Source organism: Myotis nattereri, assembly GCF_964212035.1.
Source record: "Myotis nattereri genome assembly, chromosome: 1".
Taxonomy (NCBI): domain Eukaryota; kingdom Metazoa; phylum Chordata; class Mammalia; order Chiroptera; family Vespertilionidae; genus Myotis; species Myotis nattereri.
Window position 1 is genome coordinate 41,189,570 of NC_138075.1, and position 16,132 is coordinate 41,205,701.

General features: G+C 47.3%; 1 protein-coding gene across 1 annotated transcript in view; it reads left to right on the forward strand.

Moving 5' to 3' along the window:
• NID2 (nidogen 2) overlaps positions 1-16,132 on the forward strand; it is a 63,687-nt gene that overhangs the window by 44,367 nt on the left and 3,188 nt on the right. The window contains exons 12-18 of the mRNA XM_081090516.1: positions 5,377-5,496; positions 6,308-6,538; positions 10,210-10,431; positions 11,026-11,195; positions 13,401-13,530; positions 14,443-14,614; positions 15,237-15,394. Of these exons, the coding sequence (XP_080946642.1) occupies positions 5,377-5,496; positions 6,308-6,538; positions 10,210-10,431; positions 11,026-11,195; positions 13,401-13,530; positions 14,443-14,614; positions 15,237-15,394 (1,203 nt within the window). The remainder of the gene's footprint in view (positions 1-5,376; positions 5,497-6,307; positions 6,539-10,209; positions 10,432-11,025; positions 11,196-13,400; positions 13,531-14,442; positions 14,615-15,236; positions 15,395-16,132) is intronic.

Below are 16,132 nucleotides of genomic sequence, written 5' to 3' on the forward strand. Positions count from 1 at the left end.
CGGCCCTCTCCCTCCTCGCCAGTGGTTTGAGTCTCATCCTTCTCCCTTTCCTTCCGCTTTGGTTTCAGCGGGACAGGCTGACTGGACCAGCAGACACAGCCATATGTTATTAACAGACGATGTGTGTCAAGGCAGCTCAGCCCTCCTCTCCTTTCCAGATGTGGAGGGCGACTTAGTCTCTTCTGAATCTTGTTGCCTAATCAATTAATGTTTCCTCTTCTGTCCAGAAGCTCTGTTTATATGGTTTTTCTTGAAAACACAATTTACATTGAAATGACTTAAAGCTGGGTCTCAGTTAAGGCCTGATTCCCCCAACCCCCTGCAAAATCAACAAAATCCACCCCCAGATTTAGACAGAGCTCATGTGTTGCTCAAATGAGAATGAGGTGTATTTATAATTCACAGATGCTTGTCCCACTTGACCAGCCAAAGAGCTCTGTCTATAACAGATAGGCTCTTTATAGGTGGGGTACCTTCTCCAAGCTTGGGGGGTCCGGGTGAGGAACACAGACTCCTTGTTTATGTCAAGCCCCACAGTGGGAATAATACTTTGTCCACCCTTGTGGAACTTATCACTCAGTTCAATTTAACACACTACTGGTTTGAGAAATGAGAATTCAGAGAGAAAAAAAACCTTGCCAGAATTTCATATTCAAACATCTGGCTGCTCAGGTCAGCTGAGAGGGTGCTTATAAAGTATTTAATTTCTTGGGTCTTTGGTTTAAAGCAAAGCAATTGAAATTAATTGCAGCCTAGATGTGAGGAGTGTTAATCATTAGAATGTTAATTGAGGTTAGATGTGCCTTTGCCCTAATCCCTTCTACAATCATTCTCTCCCCCTTCTTTTAACTTCTAGCCCAGTGGTTCTCAACCTTCTGGCCCTTTAAATACAGTTCCTCATGTTGTGACCCAACCATAAAATTATTTTCGTTGCTACTTCATAACTGTAATGTTGCTACTGTTATGAATCATAAGGTAAATATCTGATACGCAGGATGGTCTTAGGCGACCCCTGTGAAAGGGTTGTTCGACCGCCAAAGGGGTCGCGACCCACAGGTTGAGAACTGCTGTTCTAGCCTGTCCTGTAAGACTTTGCTCACCTCTCTCGTTCTCTGCTTTTAGAATTCTCTCTGGGACCCATAAATTTAAAAACATGCCAGATACATCAGTTGCTTCCCCAGTGTGTTAACTATCTATTGCTGTAGAACAGACCACCCCAAAATGGGGCAGCTTAGAACAATACACATTTATTGCCTTCAGGTCAGGGTCCTGCCTTAGGTGGGTCCCCTGCTTTAGGACCCTCACAGGACTGCAGTCAAGGGGTCTGGCAGGCTGGGGGTCTCATCTGAAGGACCAACTGGGGAAAGAGCCTCACATGGTTATTGCAGGATTTAGTTCCTTGAGGGACTGACGGATTGAGAGCCTCAGATCCTTTCTTGCTGTGGTCTGGAGGTGACCATCAGTTTTTTGGCATACAGCCCTCTCCAACAAGGAAGCTGACTTCATCAAAGCCAGGGGCAGAGACGGAAGTTATAATCAAAATGTCATCCCCTTGATATTGCTTTTGTGGATTAGTTAGAAGTGAGGAAGCAAGTTACTCAAGTGAAGGGGATCATACAAGACTGTGATTACCAGGAGGGAAGAGAAATCTTTGGGGCTATCTGAGAGGCTGCCTCCTAGAGTCAGTTACCATGTGGTTGCTTTCCAAGCTTTTGGAAAGCTTGGAAAGTCTACTACTGTGGTAGTAGACAATGAATAATCCTTTTCCTAAATACCCATGCCATACCTAAGTCAGGCTGGGCTAATCACAGAGATGACTTGCAGGACGTGTGTGTGTGTGTGTGTGTGTGTGTGTGTGTGTGTGTGTCCCAGTGGCCATAGAGATAAATAGAAAAAATACAGAAAAATAGAGATAAGGGCTCGGTTTTGTAGAGAGCATGCATTCTTAAAGCACACCTTTTTATTCCATCAAACTAGCAATAAAAGGGTGTGTGCTTATTTTCTCCAGGTAGTTTGTTAAAATCCTGGTTCCCTGGAGAGGCTGCACTTGGCTTTAGGTTCTCAGTCTAGTCTGAGTCACTAGCAGGAACCGTTTTATCCAAGTTGAGTTAAATCATTCCTCAGCCCTGTGTTGGATCAGCCCTGTGTTGGTCTGAGTCCTGTGTTGAATCAGATGTTCCTCCGGCACATTTGTCCTTATAGAGACTTGGCCACTTTGCCGGGTGCACAAACAGATTGTCTTGAGCTGGACCTTTCCAGGCAGGAGCAAGTGTGAGTTAGGAGATGGGGTCCAGATGGCCCATCACCCAGGGCCACTGCCGCACAGCAGGGCCAGGGGAGGAGGTGCTTACATTATTGCCCAGGTTTTCTGTTCTAAGGATATGCTGTTGAGTCAGGTAAGGTAACAGTGCAGCCACGGGAGAAGAGAACAAGACTTGAAAGGAGGAAGTTTATTATTCTCACAGGACCAGAGTTCACCGTGTGCCATGCAGGGCCACAACCAGAAGGATGCTTGACCAGATGGGTGGGGAGTGAGAACTTGTGGGCCCTTACTGGGGGTCTGGAGTGGGAGGCAGGTTAATTGGCACCAGGAAATTTCACTGTGGGTTCGAAAGCAAAGCAGATAGAGGACTGAGGGAAGGAGGGAACTAGAATCCATTGGTTGGGTTTGTTTTGAAGGGATTTCAGCTGGTTTGGGGTGTGTGCTTAGAATTAGGGCAGTGAGAAGAATGTGGAAGCACCAAAGCATGAAGTCAAAATGGAGGATTTTCAACACATTTTCCAAACTGTTTTTGCCAGCTTAATCGATGCTGGAAAGGAGAAGTACTGTCTGCTGAGACTGTGCCTCCCTGTGCTATCGGAGTGGTGAAGGAGCTCTACCACGCCTTGCACACGGCTGTCCTGACATCGGTGCTCTCACAGCCCCACAGACCCTGACAGTGGTGGTTCGGCATGAACCTCCCCCAGGGCTACAAGGAAAGCCCCTCCTTGGCAAGGGGCTGGAAACCTTTCCATACTTTCTCTCCTGACACCCTGTGAAATAGGAAAGAGTTCTTCTCCTTACAAAAGCCCCAGTTACCCCTGAAGCCCGCAGTGTTGGCCCTCCTGAGGGGGCCACAGCCTGCTCGGAGCTCGGGACGTGGAGTGGCTGCCTGGACGTGGTGTCAGCTCCTCCAAGGAGGTGGCATGGACTGTGCTCCAGGGAGCCTTAACCTGCTCCAGATTTGGGGGGATAAGCATTTCTCACTTGTGATGCTTTTAGTCTCTTGAGGGACTTTTCCCTGTTGGGCATTTATTGCAGTTCCTGTCTCCCCAGGACTTCAGTGTCTGCGGGGAGGATGGCTGCTCTTTTAGGTCTGATCAGAATTCTAGACCATAGGCTTCAAGAACATAGGTAACTTGGTAGCTCTGGGGAGTCCCCTCTGAGTTCAAAAAATAATCACAAATCACAAGAAACTGATCCGTGAGTTCTAGAAATAGGCCGTGTCTCAGGAATTCCTGCTTCCTGCCATTGCCTGGGTTCCGGTTACCAGGAGAAGTACTTTTAGCATATGTATTCTGAATAGCTTTCATTTCCTGCCTTTGGCTGGATGTTAATTTTTACAGGTTTGGTTTCATGGCCTCTTCCAGGCCCAGGGAATTGGATGGTCACCAGCTTTGCCCACTGGGAATTTGACTTGTGCTTTGGAAGAGACGATCTCAAGGATGACTAAATTTGACAACGTACAGCTCCTATTCATTACATTGGAGAGGTTTTCCTTGTAATTGTTTTCATTTGGTTTACTTCGGGTTAACTGAGGAGCTCACCAGAAAACCTTGTTTCTAACTTTTCAGATGAAGTTATAACTACATTTTTGCCTTTGCAGGTGAAAGGAAGTTGACCATGGGGGCCGATTGCTCATCTGAGCAGAGCCTTTCTGGGTGGCATTAAACTTGGTTGTGTGGAGCGTTGAGGACTTTTTTGGACTACAGGGAGCTAATTTATGTTGACTAACCTCCCCTGAGACTGAGGAATGCTAATTTGCTAATTACAATGGAAGAGATTCCTCTCCTGTGAACAGAAGGTCTGTGTTGCACGACCAGTGTGTCTGCTTGCTGGTACCGGGACAGGAGTGGCTCAGTGAGAGTGTGGTCACAGGCAGGGCGGCGCTGATAACCCTAGAGGAGATTCCATCTGGGTCCCGGGAGGCTGGGTGAGGAGCCACATCTGTCCTCAGCCAACTCACGTCCAATTCAGGCTGTAAGTCTCTGGCTTCCTGGTCCCATGAGTCCCCGCCCAGGTTGTACCAAGTTGTTGAAGTTCACTTCTGGGATTCCTGTTTTCTTGGTGTCACACTGATCATCCCATCCACATGTTTCCTATTTACACGTTTTGAAACCAGTTTTTGGATGTCATTGTGGATGTGACTATTTTCAGTGGAGCCTTGATCAGACCTACACCCTTAGCCTCCTCTTAATTCTCAAAGACTTCTGTCTGTGAAGACAGCTTATCTCAACCACTGGGCATTGGTTTTAACAGACTCTCGGAGATGGTTTTCTTTTCTGCTATTGTCTGATTTCAGTAAATAAAATAGGAGGGCTAGAAGTTGGCTTTTGTTTGAAGTTTCAGGTGGTTGTAGGTTTGAGAAATAGGAAAATTTTCCACTGAGCCAAACCGGTTAGGGCTGAGAAATAGGAAAATTTTCATGGTGCTATGTAGTAGAGTGTGTGTGTGGTGGTGAGGGTTCTGAATTGTTTATACTTTGTAAGCCTGACAAATTTAGTTTTTTTAATGTGTGGTATCAAAACCTCTGATAATATTTTTCTATACTTTTCTATTTCTTCTGAAACTGGAAAGCAAAGAAAAATTTCTGATGAATTGGGCATTCTAGACAGTAGGGCTCTGAGCAAGACTGTATGTGCTTCTAACTTTGTTGAAACCTCATTGGACTTCTCTGCACCCATAAATCAGTGCCACAGGGACATGGTACCAGCAACAAAAGGGGAAAACCATTGTTACATATGTTTATTGTAGTGTTACTGAGAGGAATTAATGATTTATAGTCTGAAGGTTAGTTCGCAGGTAATAACTTCTTGGACTTCACTGTAGATGAAACTGCTGTAGAAATATACTGCAGGATCTATTTTTCTGAGTGACCACATGTTTCATTTCTACACTGAACATTCGAATAGACTAACACAGCCTTTGACCTTGTACTGTTAGGTGTGCCTTTCAGTGTCAGTAATTTCTGCTCATGCCCAAAGGTCTTCTGAAGTTGATCCTCATGGTTGATCCTCCTGTACTAAAGGCCAGGTAGTAGCACAGGCTGAGTGCAGTGAAGTCACATGCCTTACCCCCCCTACCTCGCCCCCCCCCCCCCCGTTCTGACACTGCAGATGTTGATGAGTGCTTGGAGAACAGATGTCACCCCTCGGCTACCTGCTACAACACCCCCGGCTCCTTCTCCTGCCGCTGCCAGCCTGGCTATCATGGGGACGGACTTCAGTGCACACCTGGTAAGGGGAGGCCAGATTAGGCACAGAGAACTGGCTCCTTCAGCACTATTTTTCTATAGCACTTCAGCCCACTCTTGATTTCTCCAGGTCGGAGGCTGTAGTTAGTGGATCTTCAGGCTCTGGATATTTCCCAGTTACCACCAGGGCTCGGTTTGCTGTTCACAGCTATTCGCATTCTTGGAGGCTTGGGGTGTGGCCCATCCATTGTCCTACCTGTGAGCAGTTCTGGTTAACGGCCCTAATGACCTGCTTTGCCTTGATAAGTGCGAGTTAGAAGTATTGAGACTCAGGTTACTAAGCAGGAGTGCTGTGCTCTGGTGAGCTGGGTGCAGCCCCCCTATGACTGCTCTGGGACTTGGCCCGAGGGGCAGTCTAGTGACAGCTGTTGACCTGGGGCTCCTCAGACTTAAACTCTGGACTCAGGAGACAAACTGAACTGTTTCCTCCTGAGCCTCTGGGATGTTTGGACCAAAGCCATGGCTGCTCTTCATTTGATCCAGACAGCAACAGGAGCCAGAGGCGGATGGGCGGGGCCGCTTCACAGTAAAGTCAGCGGAGGCACTTACAGGGCGGACTGCGAGAATTAGGGAGGTGTTGGGTAGTTAGTGGCAGAGCTAAAATAAGAATCCAGGACTCCAAATTCCCAGTAACTTGCTCATTTTCCCACATTATGCTGCCTTCCAACTATGGAAGAAAAAGCCTCTGACAGGAGACCTTGAGGTTGGCTCATAAAAGCAGGTGGGTAGCAATGCCTTTTATTCCTCCTCCTCCTCCTCCTCCTCCTTGTGTCTCCTCTAACCCCGCCCTGAAGACTCCACCTCAGGACTGAAAACCTGTGAGCGTCAGCAGCGCGCCGCCCAGGCTCAGCACCTCTACCCAGGCGTCAGGATCCACATCCCCCAGTGCGACGAGCAGGGCCACTTCCTGCCACTGCAGTGCCACGGCAGCACCGGCTTCTGCTGGTGCGTGAACCCCGACGGTCACGAAGTCCCTGGTACCCGGACACCACCCGGCTCTAACCCACCTCACTGCGGACCCCCAGGTGAGCCTCCTCCTGTGCCTCGTTAGGCCTGGGGCTTGGGGAGCAGAATGGCACTGGCTGTGGGTAGATTATAATCCCTGCCCAGACCACGCAGATTCAGGGCTGATGACCATCCTTTATGACACCATCCTCCTTCCTTCTAGGAACTCTCGAGTGATATGCACTCAGCTACATGCACAGTCACATTACAGGGGCACAGAGACATGCACACACGATATATGTGATCCCGGCATGCATTGTACTCCAGCCTCCTGACTCTCGTCTAATACAAAACTCGCCTGCATGATGGGGTCAGCTTGAAGGGAGAGAATGGGTTCAACCCACGATTGAGATTGAGTGTGTAGGTCAGGCTGAGGCCACTGCCCTAGACCTGTTAGGGCAGCTTAGAGATGTCAGACCCAGAGGGTCTTGCCAGACCAGCTTTTTGTCCAAAAGAAAAATTGCCTTTCCCATATAACTGTCTCTTCACTTGGCCTTCTGAGTTACAGGAAACTGCCGGAAGGCTGTTTTAATAGCATTAGGAAACATAAGTATGTCATTTGTGAGTGGATCCAGCTAGTTTGCTCTGAGCAAATAACCCCAGGCCCCTCTAGCCAGCCCAACATGTCCATGGGGACGTCACCATTGGCCCAGCTGCCTTCAAAAGAGAAGCAGGAACCTGTATTATTAGCCCCTGTGATCTGAGATGCTGATGATAAACATGTCTGTTTTCATCGTCACTACCCATCCGGATGGGGAATGGTTATCAAGCGCTCACAGTTTACGCCAACCACAGGTTGCCCAGGCAGGTTTCTGCTCCTTGCGGAACTGTTCAGAGATGGGAAGAACTTTATTTTTTAAAAACAGAAGAACTTGATTGTGAAGAACGTAGAATTTGGTGTGATACTGTTTCGGCCAAAGTAATTCCTCTATCAATGTGCTTGCTATATTCAAAGATCCATTCTTAGTGTTGAAAAGGTTTCCATAAATACTAGTCTTGGCTTTTAATGTATGTGAATATGAAGAACTAGAGAATTACTACCAGCTTTGATCCTTTTAAAATATTAGTTATTATGGCCAGGACATTAGTGATTCATCTAGGTAAAAATGGGTAACGCTTCATCTAGCTCAGCGGTCGCCAACCTTTCGGACCTCACGGACCGCCAGTGGTCCATGGACCACCAGTTGGCAACCGCTGAGCTAGCTGTTTCCACAGTGACACTCCTAGTTCCTATTTTTAGGAAAAGATTTTGCAGCCTCCTCCCCCCATACTGCCCCCCCCCCCAAAAAAAGAATACAGAGAAATCCCGTTTCACTCATGCCTACTGTTTAAGAAGTCTTGGTTCTAACTCCCGCTGGGATTTGAAGGAATCAGATGTTGGGAGGTTCCTTGGGGGAATGGTTCAGAATTCTGTTGCATTTACGAAGACAAGCATGTGTTAAGGACAGTGATTCAAAAGGGAGCCGAGAGAATGGGAAGTTCATCACTAAAAGAGAGGCATGTTCTTTTGGGCACTCTTCCCTGTGGCCCAGACTTCCCTCTTGGCTGCCATTTCTGACTGGTCTCATCTACATATGGGGTCAGCTTGAAGGGGGAGAGAACAGTTTCTGCCCACAATTTCAAAATATTTAAAACCTTGCCAACCAGAAACAGAAGGAAAATAAAGCCACGGTCAGATTGAGAAGGAGCTTCATATAGTCAGGCATGAGAGGGATGCCCACGTGTGAGGGAGGTGTGGTGCCATTTCCCAGAAGCTGACTGTGCTGTGTGTCCTCATTCCAAACAAAGACATTCCTCACTGGGTGGTCCCTGAACCAAGAATGGGTCCTCTGGGTTTGGAATGTGGACCAGTGGTGGTGTTGGGAACTTCTCCAGGGATGGAGGGCAGGCGTTTGAGAAAGCAGCACGTCCCTCTCTGGGTTCATTGAGACACATCTGGGTGAGGAAATCAGTTTTTCCTTCTGCATGAGGTCTTAACAAGAGCTGTGCTTCCGTGGGTCATGAGCGATGGTGAGTCTTGTAGTTGAGCCTCTTGGGTTTGAGCCCCGATTTTATTCCCCATCTTCCTGCTTTCCTAGAAAAATTATAGGTGTTGGAGCCCACCTATAGTGTTTCCGGCTTGTTCTTTGAAGCCGTTGGAGATTTTCATCAAAGGAATGACATGAAATGACTTGTTTGTTTGTTTTTTAAATGTATTTTTATTGATTTCAGAGAGGAAGGGAGAAGGGAGAGATAGAAACATCAATGATGAGAGAGAATCATTGATTGGCTGCCTCCTACATGTCCCCTACTGGGGATCAAGCGTGCAACCTGGGTATGTACCCTTGATTGGAATCAAACCTGGGACCCTTCAGTACACAGGTTGATGCTCTGTCCACTGAGCCAAACCAGCCAGGGCTTGAAATGATGGTTTTAAAGGGACTCTTTCTGAGTCCAGGTTGAGTTTACACTGAGGGGCAAGAAGGAGGGGAGAAGCAGGGAAAACAGCTGTGGCACAGGGTAATGGGGCGTGGACCAGGGTGCTGGGGGTGGATGTGGGAAGATGTGAAGATATTCTGAATGTATTGTGAAGGTACAGCTGATATTTCTTGACATATGTGAGCGAGAGAAAGAAGTCCAGGATAGTTGGACTTGAGCAATGGAGAGGTGGAGGTGCAATTACTCATAAGGGAAATCCAGGGGCCCAGATTTTGTTAGTCCTCCTCTGAGATTTCTGTGATACATCCAAGTGGCGGTGCCAAGTAGGCACGTGGCTGTCTCTTCTGCACACTATGGGCTGTGAGTGGCAGGAGATAAAAAAGGAGCAGCACTTCCTGTTTCGGGTCCTTTGAGCAATCCTCCCACAGGTGGCTGTGCTATAGGCTGTAACAGAGCCCTCTCGGACAGAGAACTGGTGTTTGGGACAGGCCACGACGGCCCTGTGGAAGCAGTCTGGGGTATTGCGGGTAGAGAAACGGCTCTGCAAGAGAAGCTAGTGGAGTGTAAGCATGGTGGTGAGCGGGGAGGGAGGGAAGAGGGGCAGGGTGCTGGAGAAACATGGTGGGAAGGTGAAGCCTACTTCAGCTTTGAGATAATACCAGGAACAGCATGGCCAGACGACTTCCAGCAACTGGAGTGTCGCTACCTCTCTGCGCTCTCATATACCAATTACGGTAAGTTGTGCTTTCACGAGCATAGTCCTCCAGTGGACAGGTGCTGAGGGCCGCATAGGTGGACATTCAGGAATGCTTTCTAAGACAAGCAGTAGCCAGCCAGCCTGAAGATAACCCTCTCAGATGCAAGTCCTAGAGTTTGAAGCAAGTGGGAAAGAAGCAAAGGTTGCTTTAAGCGTCATGTAGGCCACTGCGCCCCACAGTGTTGTTAGCAGAGGCCCTGGGCCTCTCCTGTCCGGAGTGAGCTCGCCCCCTTCCCGGGCTGAGTGAGCCCTGCACCTGATCTTAACCTCCTCTTGTTCTTTCCCGATGTGGTGGGGCCTTGATGGCAGACCCTCCTGGCCTGGGAAGATGGGAGCATCCAGAGGATGCCATTCTCCTGGTTCCTGTGGAGGACTTAGAGCACTTGACTGCTCTGGTCCGTGTTCAGGGACTTGGCTGAGGCCCGCTAATGCACGTGAGGAGGAGGGAGGCCAGGCGGCCAGGCTGCACTCTGTCCTTGGCTTACAATCAAAGGCTTTTTTGTCCCATCTGCTCAGCGCCCACCCAGAGGCCCCAGACCATGTGTGAGCGCTGGAGGGCAAACCTGCTGGAGCACTATGGTGGCGCGCCCAGGGACGACCAGTACGTGCCGCAGTGCGACGACCTGGGCCACTTCACCCCCATGCAGTGCCACGGGAAGAGTGACTTCTGCTGGTGTGTGGACAGAGACGGCAGAGAGGTGCAGGGCACCCGCTCCCAGCCAGGCTCCACCCCTGCATGTAAGCACCCGGGGCAGCCCTCACTCACCTCAGCGGCCTGAGGTTTCTCTGTTGGGAGGCTGTGTAGGAAGGTGGGCAAACAAGGGGTTAACAGATCCAATGAGACAAGTCACTCCTGTGTGGTGCTGATTTATAATCTGATCCCCCCCGAGATCCCAATTTGGACTTAATGTTTGATTTTGTCATTAGCCGTTTCTGTAACTAGAACATCTGGAACTCAGCTCAGCACGCCGTTACTCCCCTTCCCCAGCCCAGGGTGAAAGGGGACGCGTGTCACCCCGGGGGCCCCAAAGAGAAGCTGACACAACTCTGGCTCTGGTTTCTTTCCCTTAAAAAGAAGAAAAAAACTGCTTTGTTCTGAGGGAGATGTGTTGTTGTCTTCCTCCCTAGTAATTGGCAGTGATTTACATAATTGATCCTTGAAAAAAAAACCCTAGAAATTAGAATTTCTTTAAAGGAACATCTGGAGCACATCTGTCTAGGTTTAAGAACTTTTGATGTTTTGGAGGCTCTGGTCTATGGGAAAGTAACTGTTCTCTCTCCCCGCCCACCCTTGTTCCCCTTTCTCTCCGCTCACTGTCTTTCCCACGGCAGGTATACCCACGGTTGCTCCACCCTTGGTCCGGCCCACGCCTCGGCCTGATGTGATTCCTCCGTCCGTGGGCACCTTCCTGCTCTATGCCCAAGGCCAGCAGATCGGCTACTTGCCCCTCAGTGGTACTAGGCTTCAGAAGGACACGGCCAGGACCCTGCTGTCGCTGCATGTAAAGAGGATTTCTCGCGTGGGACGGAGCTGCGTGGGGGTTCAGATCTGGGGAGGGGCCTGAGATGGAGGGAGGTTGTCAAGGATTTCTGAGCTGCAGTCTGTCTTCATGGGTCTGACACCAGCACCACCGGAAGTGGGGCTCCCTGTTGCTGGGTCACGTCTGACCAAGGCTGCCGCCTCGTTGGTTCATGGGGTTTCCGATGTGTGGAAAGGGCATTCCAGGGTTGTGAGGCAGTATGGTGAGCCAAGGGAAAACTGACTTTTAACCCCAGGCCCCAGGGTGCTTTCAATGCCACCCACATTTCCAGAGATCTAGAAATCACGACAGGGTGTGATTTTGGGGGTCAGATGAGAATCCCTAGTGGAAATCCATTAATGACTGCCTCAACTTACTGCCCTTTCCCCTCCCATTTTGGTTCTTTTCTCATCTTCTTTGGCTCCTTCTAGATGAGTTGGGGAGAGAGTGATGCTGGAAAAGGAGTGGCCAGCTCTCCCTGGGGGATGCTTGCCGCTTCCTGAGCCAGCCACTCCCTGTTGTAAGGCACTCCATTTCGGAGGAGGGACTCTTCTCTCAAATGGAGAAGAAAAGGGAGGTCACAGAAAGGCAGGGCCACTTGTAGTGGAAAATGGTCTGATTCCATTTCTAAGCTTCACGCTCCAGGTACTTGCTTATATAACAGTACAGTGTCCGTGTTTATTTCTGTTGATGAACCCCGTATCTGGTTCCGAAGAAGTTTAGAAGCAGCCAGTGTTTAGAAAAAGATGGTTTTTTTTCTTCCTTTTAGAGTTTTTGTGTTTTCTTGGCAAACACTAAGCATACTCTTTTTTTAATAAAAGTTTCTCTAGAAGAGGTAGAAACTCAGAAGTTATCACAAGTAACCATCTATTCTAGCCATGTCACATGGCTTCTCTGCATTTCTGAATTTGTCTCTGATGAGGACAGGGTGGTGGTGGAACTGAAACAGAAATGGAACGCGGGTTATAAGCACACCTTGGGGAAATTTACTGAAATGGCGACTTTTTTCTCCAAATAACTATGAAGTCATTACATGGGTTAAGGAATCCCATGATTCCCTGGGCTAATGGGAGCCCATGCGGATGTGTACTCTTCCCTGAGACACGACTTTTTAATTTTCAAGTAAAATTGTATTTGACCTTCAGACCCTCCTACCCCATATAAACGGTTCCCTTTTCCACGGGAGCCACATCCTGCTTGTGTAGCGGTTCTATGCTGACTCCTCTGCCAGAGGCCATAAGTCATGCCAGCCCCAGGCTTGTTAGGCAAGCAGGAGCTGGCGTGGCCTCAGGGACAGCCAGATGGCCCCTAGATGTTGGCTTTGCACATTCGGCTGGGCTTCTCAAAGCAGGAATCTGGGTTGGAAATCAAACGAAGCAAGTACTGTGCAGACTTTTGGAAAGGAGTATCACTGACGCAGCATTTTATAAGACTTTGCAGTTTATTTAGCAATAAGGGAGACGAAACCTCCCTAGCCAGAAGCTGAGTGACGGCCATTCCCCAGTTCCTTAACCCGTCTAACTGTAGACTTTCTTTTACCCAAGAGTACAACCAAAGAATTGCTTTGCAACGAGAGACAGAGTTGAGGGTGACAGCATCTGAGCTAGGGGAAAGAGCTCATATCACGGGAGGGGAGCATAGATTTTGTTATTTGTTAGCAAATTTTAGAAAGCTTGTTCAAAAAGTGCTGATAACATTTGAAAGGTGTCACTGTTTTTGTCCGTTAAAGTATTAAGACCTTACTTTGCTGAGACTAACATCTGTCCTTCAATCACTGAATGGGCTAATTTTTTTCATGCAGGCACTTTTGCTTTTACTGCCAACAATTATAGTGAGTATTGAGAGCTTACTGCATATTCATTTCTGATTAGGACACTTCACAAGAATTTATGGTATTAATTTTTATAGCAGCCATATGAAGTATAGGTACTGTTACCTTCGTTTTGGAAATCAGGAAACCAGGACACAGAAAGCTTAAGTACCAGGATCGCACAGCTAAGTGGCCAAGCTCGGCTTTGACTTCAAGAAGTCGGCCTGCAGAGCCTACATGTCTAACCACTGAGCTTGGCTACCTGTACAGTGCAGGGTTGTTCACTGCAGACATGCATGCGTGAGGCAGCTGAGCATGAACTCAGGGGAAATGCAAGGAGTCCTAATTCTTCCAATTCTGTGTTCTGGCCCACACAGGGCTCGATAATTGTGGGAATTGACTATGACTGCCGGGAGAGGATGGTGTACTGGACGGATGTCGCTGCGCGGACAATTAGCCGTGTCAGTCTGGAACCAGGAGCAGAGCCTGAGACAATCATTAATTCAGGTCAGCAGCTTCACCCAGAAGACACTTCCCATTTCGTTTGATTCCTTGGAAGGCCAAGTTATTTTTGCCTGTTTATCCCAAAGTCTCCCCTCTATTTTAACCCAACAGGGGAAACTAAGTTCTATGCAAGTCACTTGTGCGCTGGACAACATCCTCTTTATAAACAAACATGTTCATACATAAGGAATAAGAAAGTGATTTTTGCTGTGGGCCCTTTCTATTGAGAAGTTGGGCTCCCAGAGGAAAGGAAGGCTCACAGTTAAGGATTCAGGGTGAGGCCACACTGATGCTGCCTGGGACACCAGCTCTGTGGCTGCCTGGTGCATTCAGGCTGCTAGGTCTGTTCATAGGCCAGTGGCTCTCAACCTTCCTAATGCCGTGACCCTTTAATACAGTTCCTCATGTTGTGGTAACCCCCAATTACAAATTGAACATAATTAAAGCATAGTGATTAGTCACAAAAACAATATGCAATTATATATGTGTTTTCCGATGGTCTTAGGCGACCCCTGTGAAAGGGTTGTTCGACCCCCAAAGGGTCGCGACCCACAGGTTGAGAACCGCTGGTCTAGACCAGCGATTTTCAACTGGTGTGCTGCAGTTTTTAAAACATGCAATACCTGACTATTTAGTCAGGGGCACTGACCTCTCTTCCCTTAGATTGTCAAATGAAAAATGATATCAGCCAACACAACAGCAGCCTTCTGGTGTGAATTAATCAAAATGATACCTTTTTTTTTTTTTGTCAATTCGGCAAAAATCGTATTTTGGGTGTGCCACAGAATTTTAGCAATTAGTTTGTGTAACCCAGTTCTTCCAACTTAAGGGACTCTCAGGACTTTGTTGTTGTTGTTCAAACGTAAATCTGTTGCAGGTTCACCTGCTCCAGTCCTACCTTTTTTTTATTTCCAGATCTGATAAGCCCTGAAGGCCTTGCCATTGACCACTTTCACAGAACGATGTACTGGACAGACAGTGGCCTGGATAGGATAGAGAGGGCCACGCTGGACGGCTCTGAGCGCAAGGCTCTCTTCCACACGGACCTGGTGAATCCCCGAGCCATCACTGTGGATCCTATCCGAGGGTCAGCTGGGCCTCCCTAATTCTCCATTACCTATAGATCCTGATTTGAAGACCTTGGATTTAAATGTGGTGGGAGTCAGAACAAAAGCAGAAAGAAAAGCCCAAATGTGTTAATTTAACAGTATTTATTGAGGACCTACTAGGTGTCAGGAACTGTTCTACCTTTTATCAGATGATAAGGTAGGGCCAGAGGTCAATACTTAAACTAGAATGAAGTGGGTCTCCTTCAGCAACACAGAAGTCAGTGTTAAAACCACAGTAGGGTTTATGCATATTAAATGGTAACCAAAACTCACGCCTGGCATTTCATTTCTCAGACCTCTTTCCTTGTAGCAAAATGAAGAAGAAAATGTTCCCTGTCCATAAATGCTAAGGTGATCACTGGGACATATAACTTGGTCAGTGTTTCAGTGCTTGTTAGAACCAGGGAGGATTGCTGTATCTTGAGAAGCTCTTGCCATATTTAATGGGGCTTCTACCAAATGAAGTTCCAGAGAAAATCCTCAATAAGTGAAGAAAACATTGTTTCTGACTCAGAAATACTTAGTGAAAAGCCTCAAAGAAGGTTCTGAAGTTTGACTTGTACACACTCAGGGTGCTTTTTCTACTCAATTTATCCACAGCAACTTGTACTGGACAGACTGGAATCGAGATGCTCCTAAAATTGAAACATCATCTTTATATGGAGAAAACAGAAGAATTCTGGTGAATAATGACCTTGGACTACCCAATGGTTTAACCTTTGACCCCGTGTCCAAACTGCTCTGCTGGGCAGATGCAGGTAATACTACTGATGGGATGCAGATACAGAATGCTTCATTACAGTGGTGCCTGCCCTTGATCAGATTTTATAAACAAAATCCCATCTTTTGGCTTAAATTTGTAACAGTACAGCACATAGAATCTATTCCTTTGGTATGTAAACTTTCAAAGGACATTTTGTAATGATGCTTACAATGAACTTCCTAGGGTTTTAGGGTGTGTGAATATAAATTCGGCAGTTAAGTTTCAGGAGTACTACTATGTCCCTCATTTTTGTATTGTGTGCCATTTCCCCACATGAATACTTGGCATGCTTTCAAAGTTAAAAAGAAATATTACCCACTGTTAGAATTGACCGATTTAGATAAATGAACAAGAGGTGATAGGTGGTTTTTCCTTTGGCCCGTGTTATAAATTTCTAAGTATCTGTCTAGCGGTCAGTATGCCATTATGCTGAGGACATTCTTGAAAAGCAGTATGGCAGCTTCACTTCAGTAACAAGTTCAGATTGCCGAAAGCCAGGCTAACGTTCTCTGTTGTGTGATTTCACTACTGAAAGGATGCAGTATGTCTATATACCACAGAACATGAAAACGGCCGTTCCTAAAGAATTTATCATCTAAAAAAGGGGACTATAATGCACATAGGTCACTATTATAACCCAGTTGTCCAAACAACAGTTAACATTTTTTAAAGTATTTGAAATTTAAATCCAGGTCCCATAAGAAATGTGAAACTTGAAAATTTTTAAATTGTT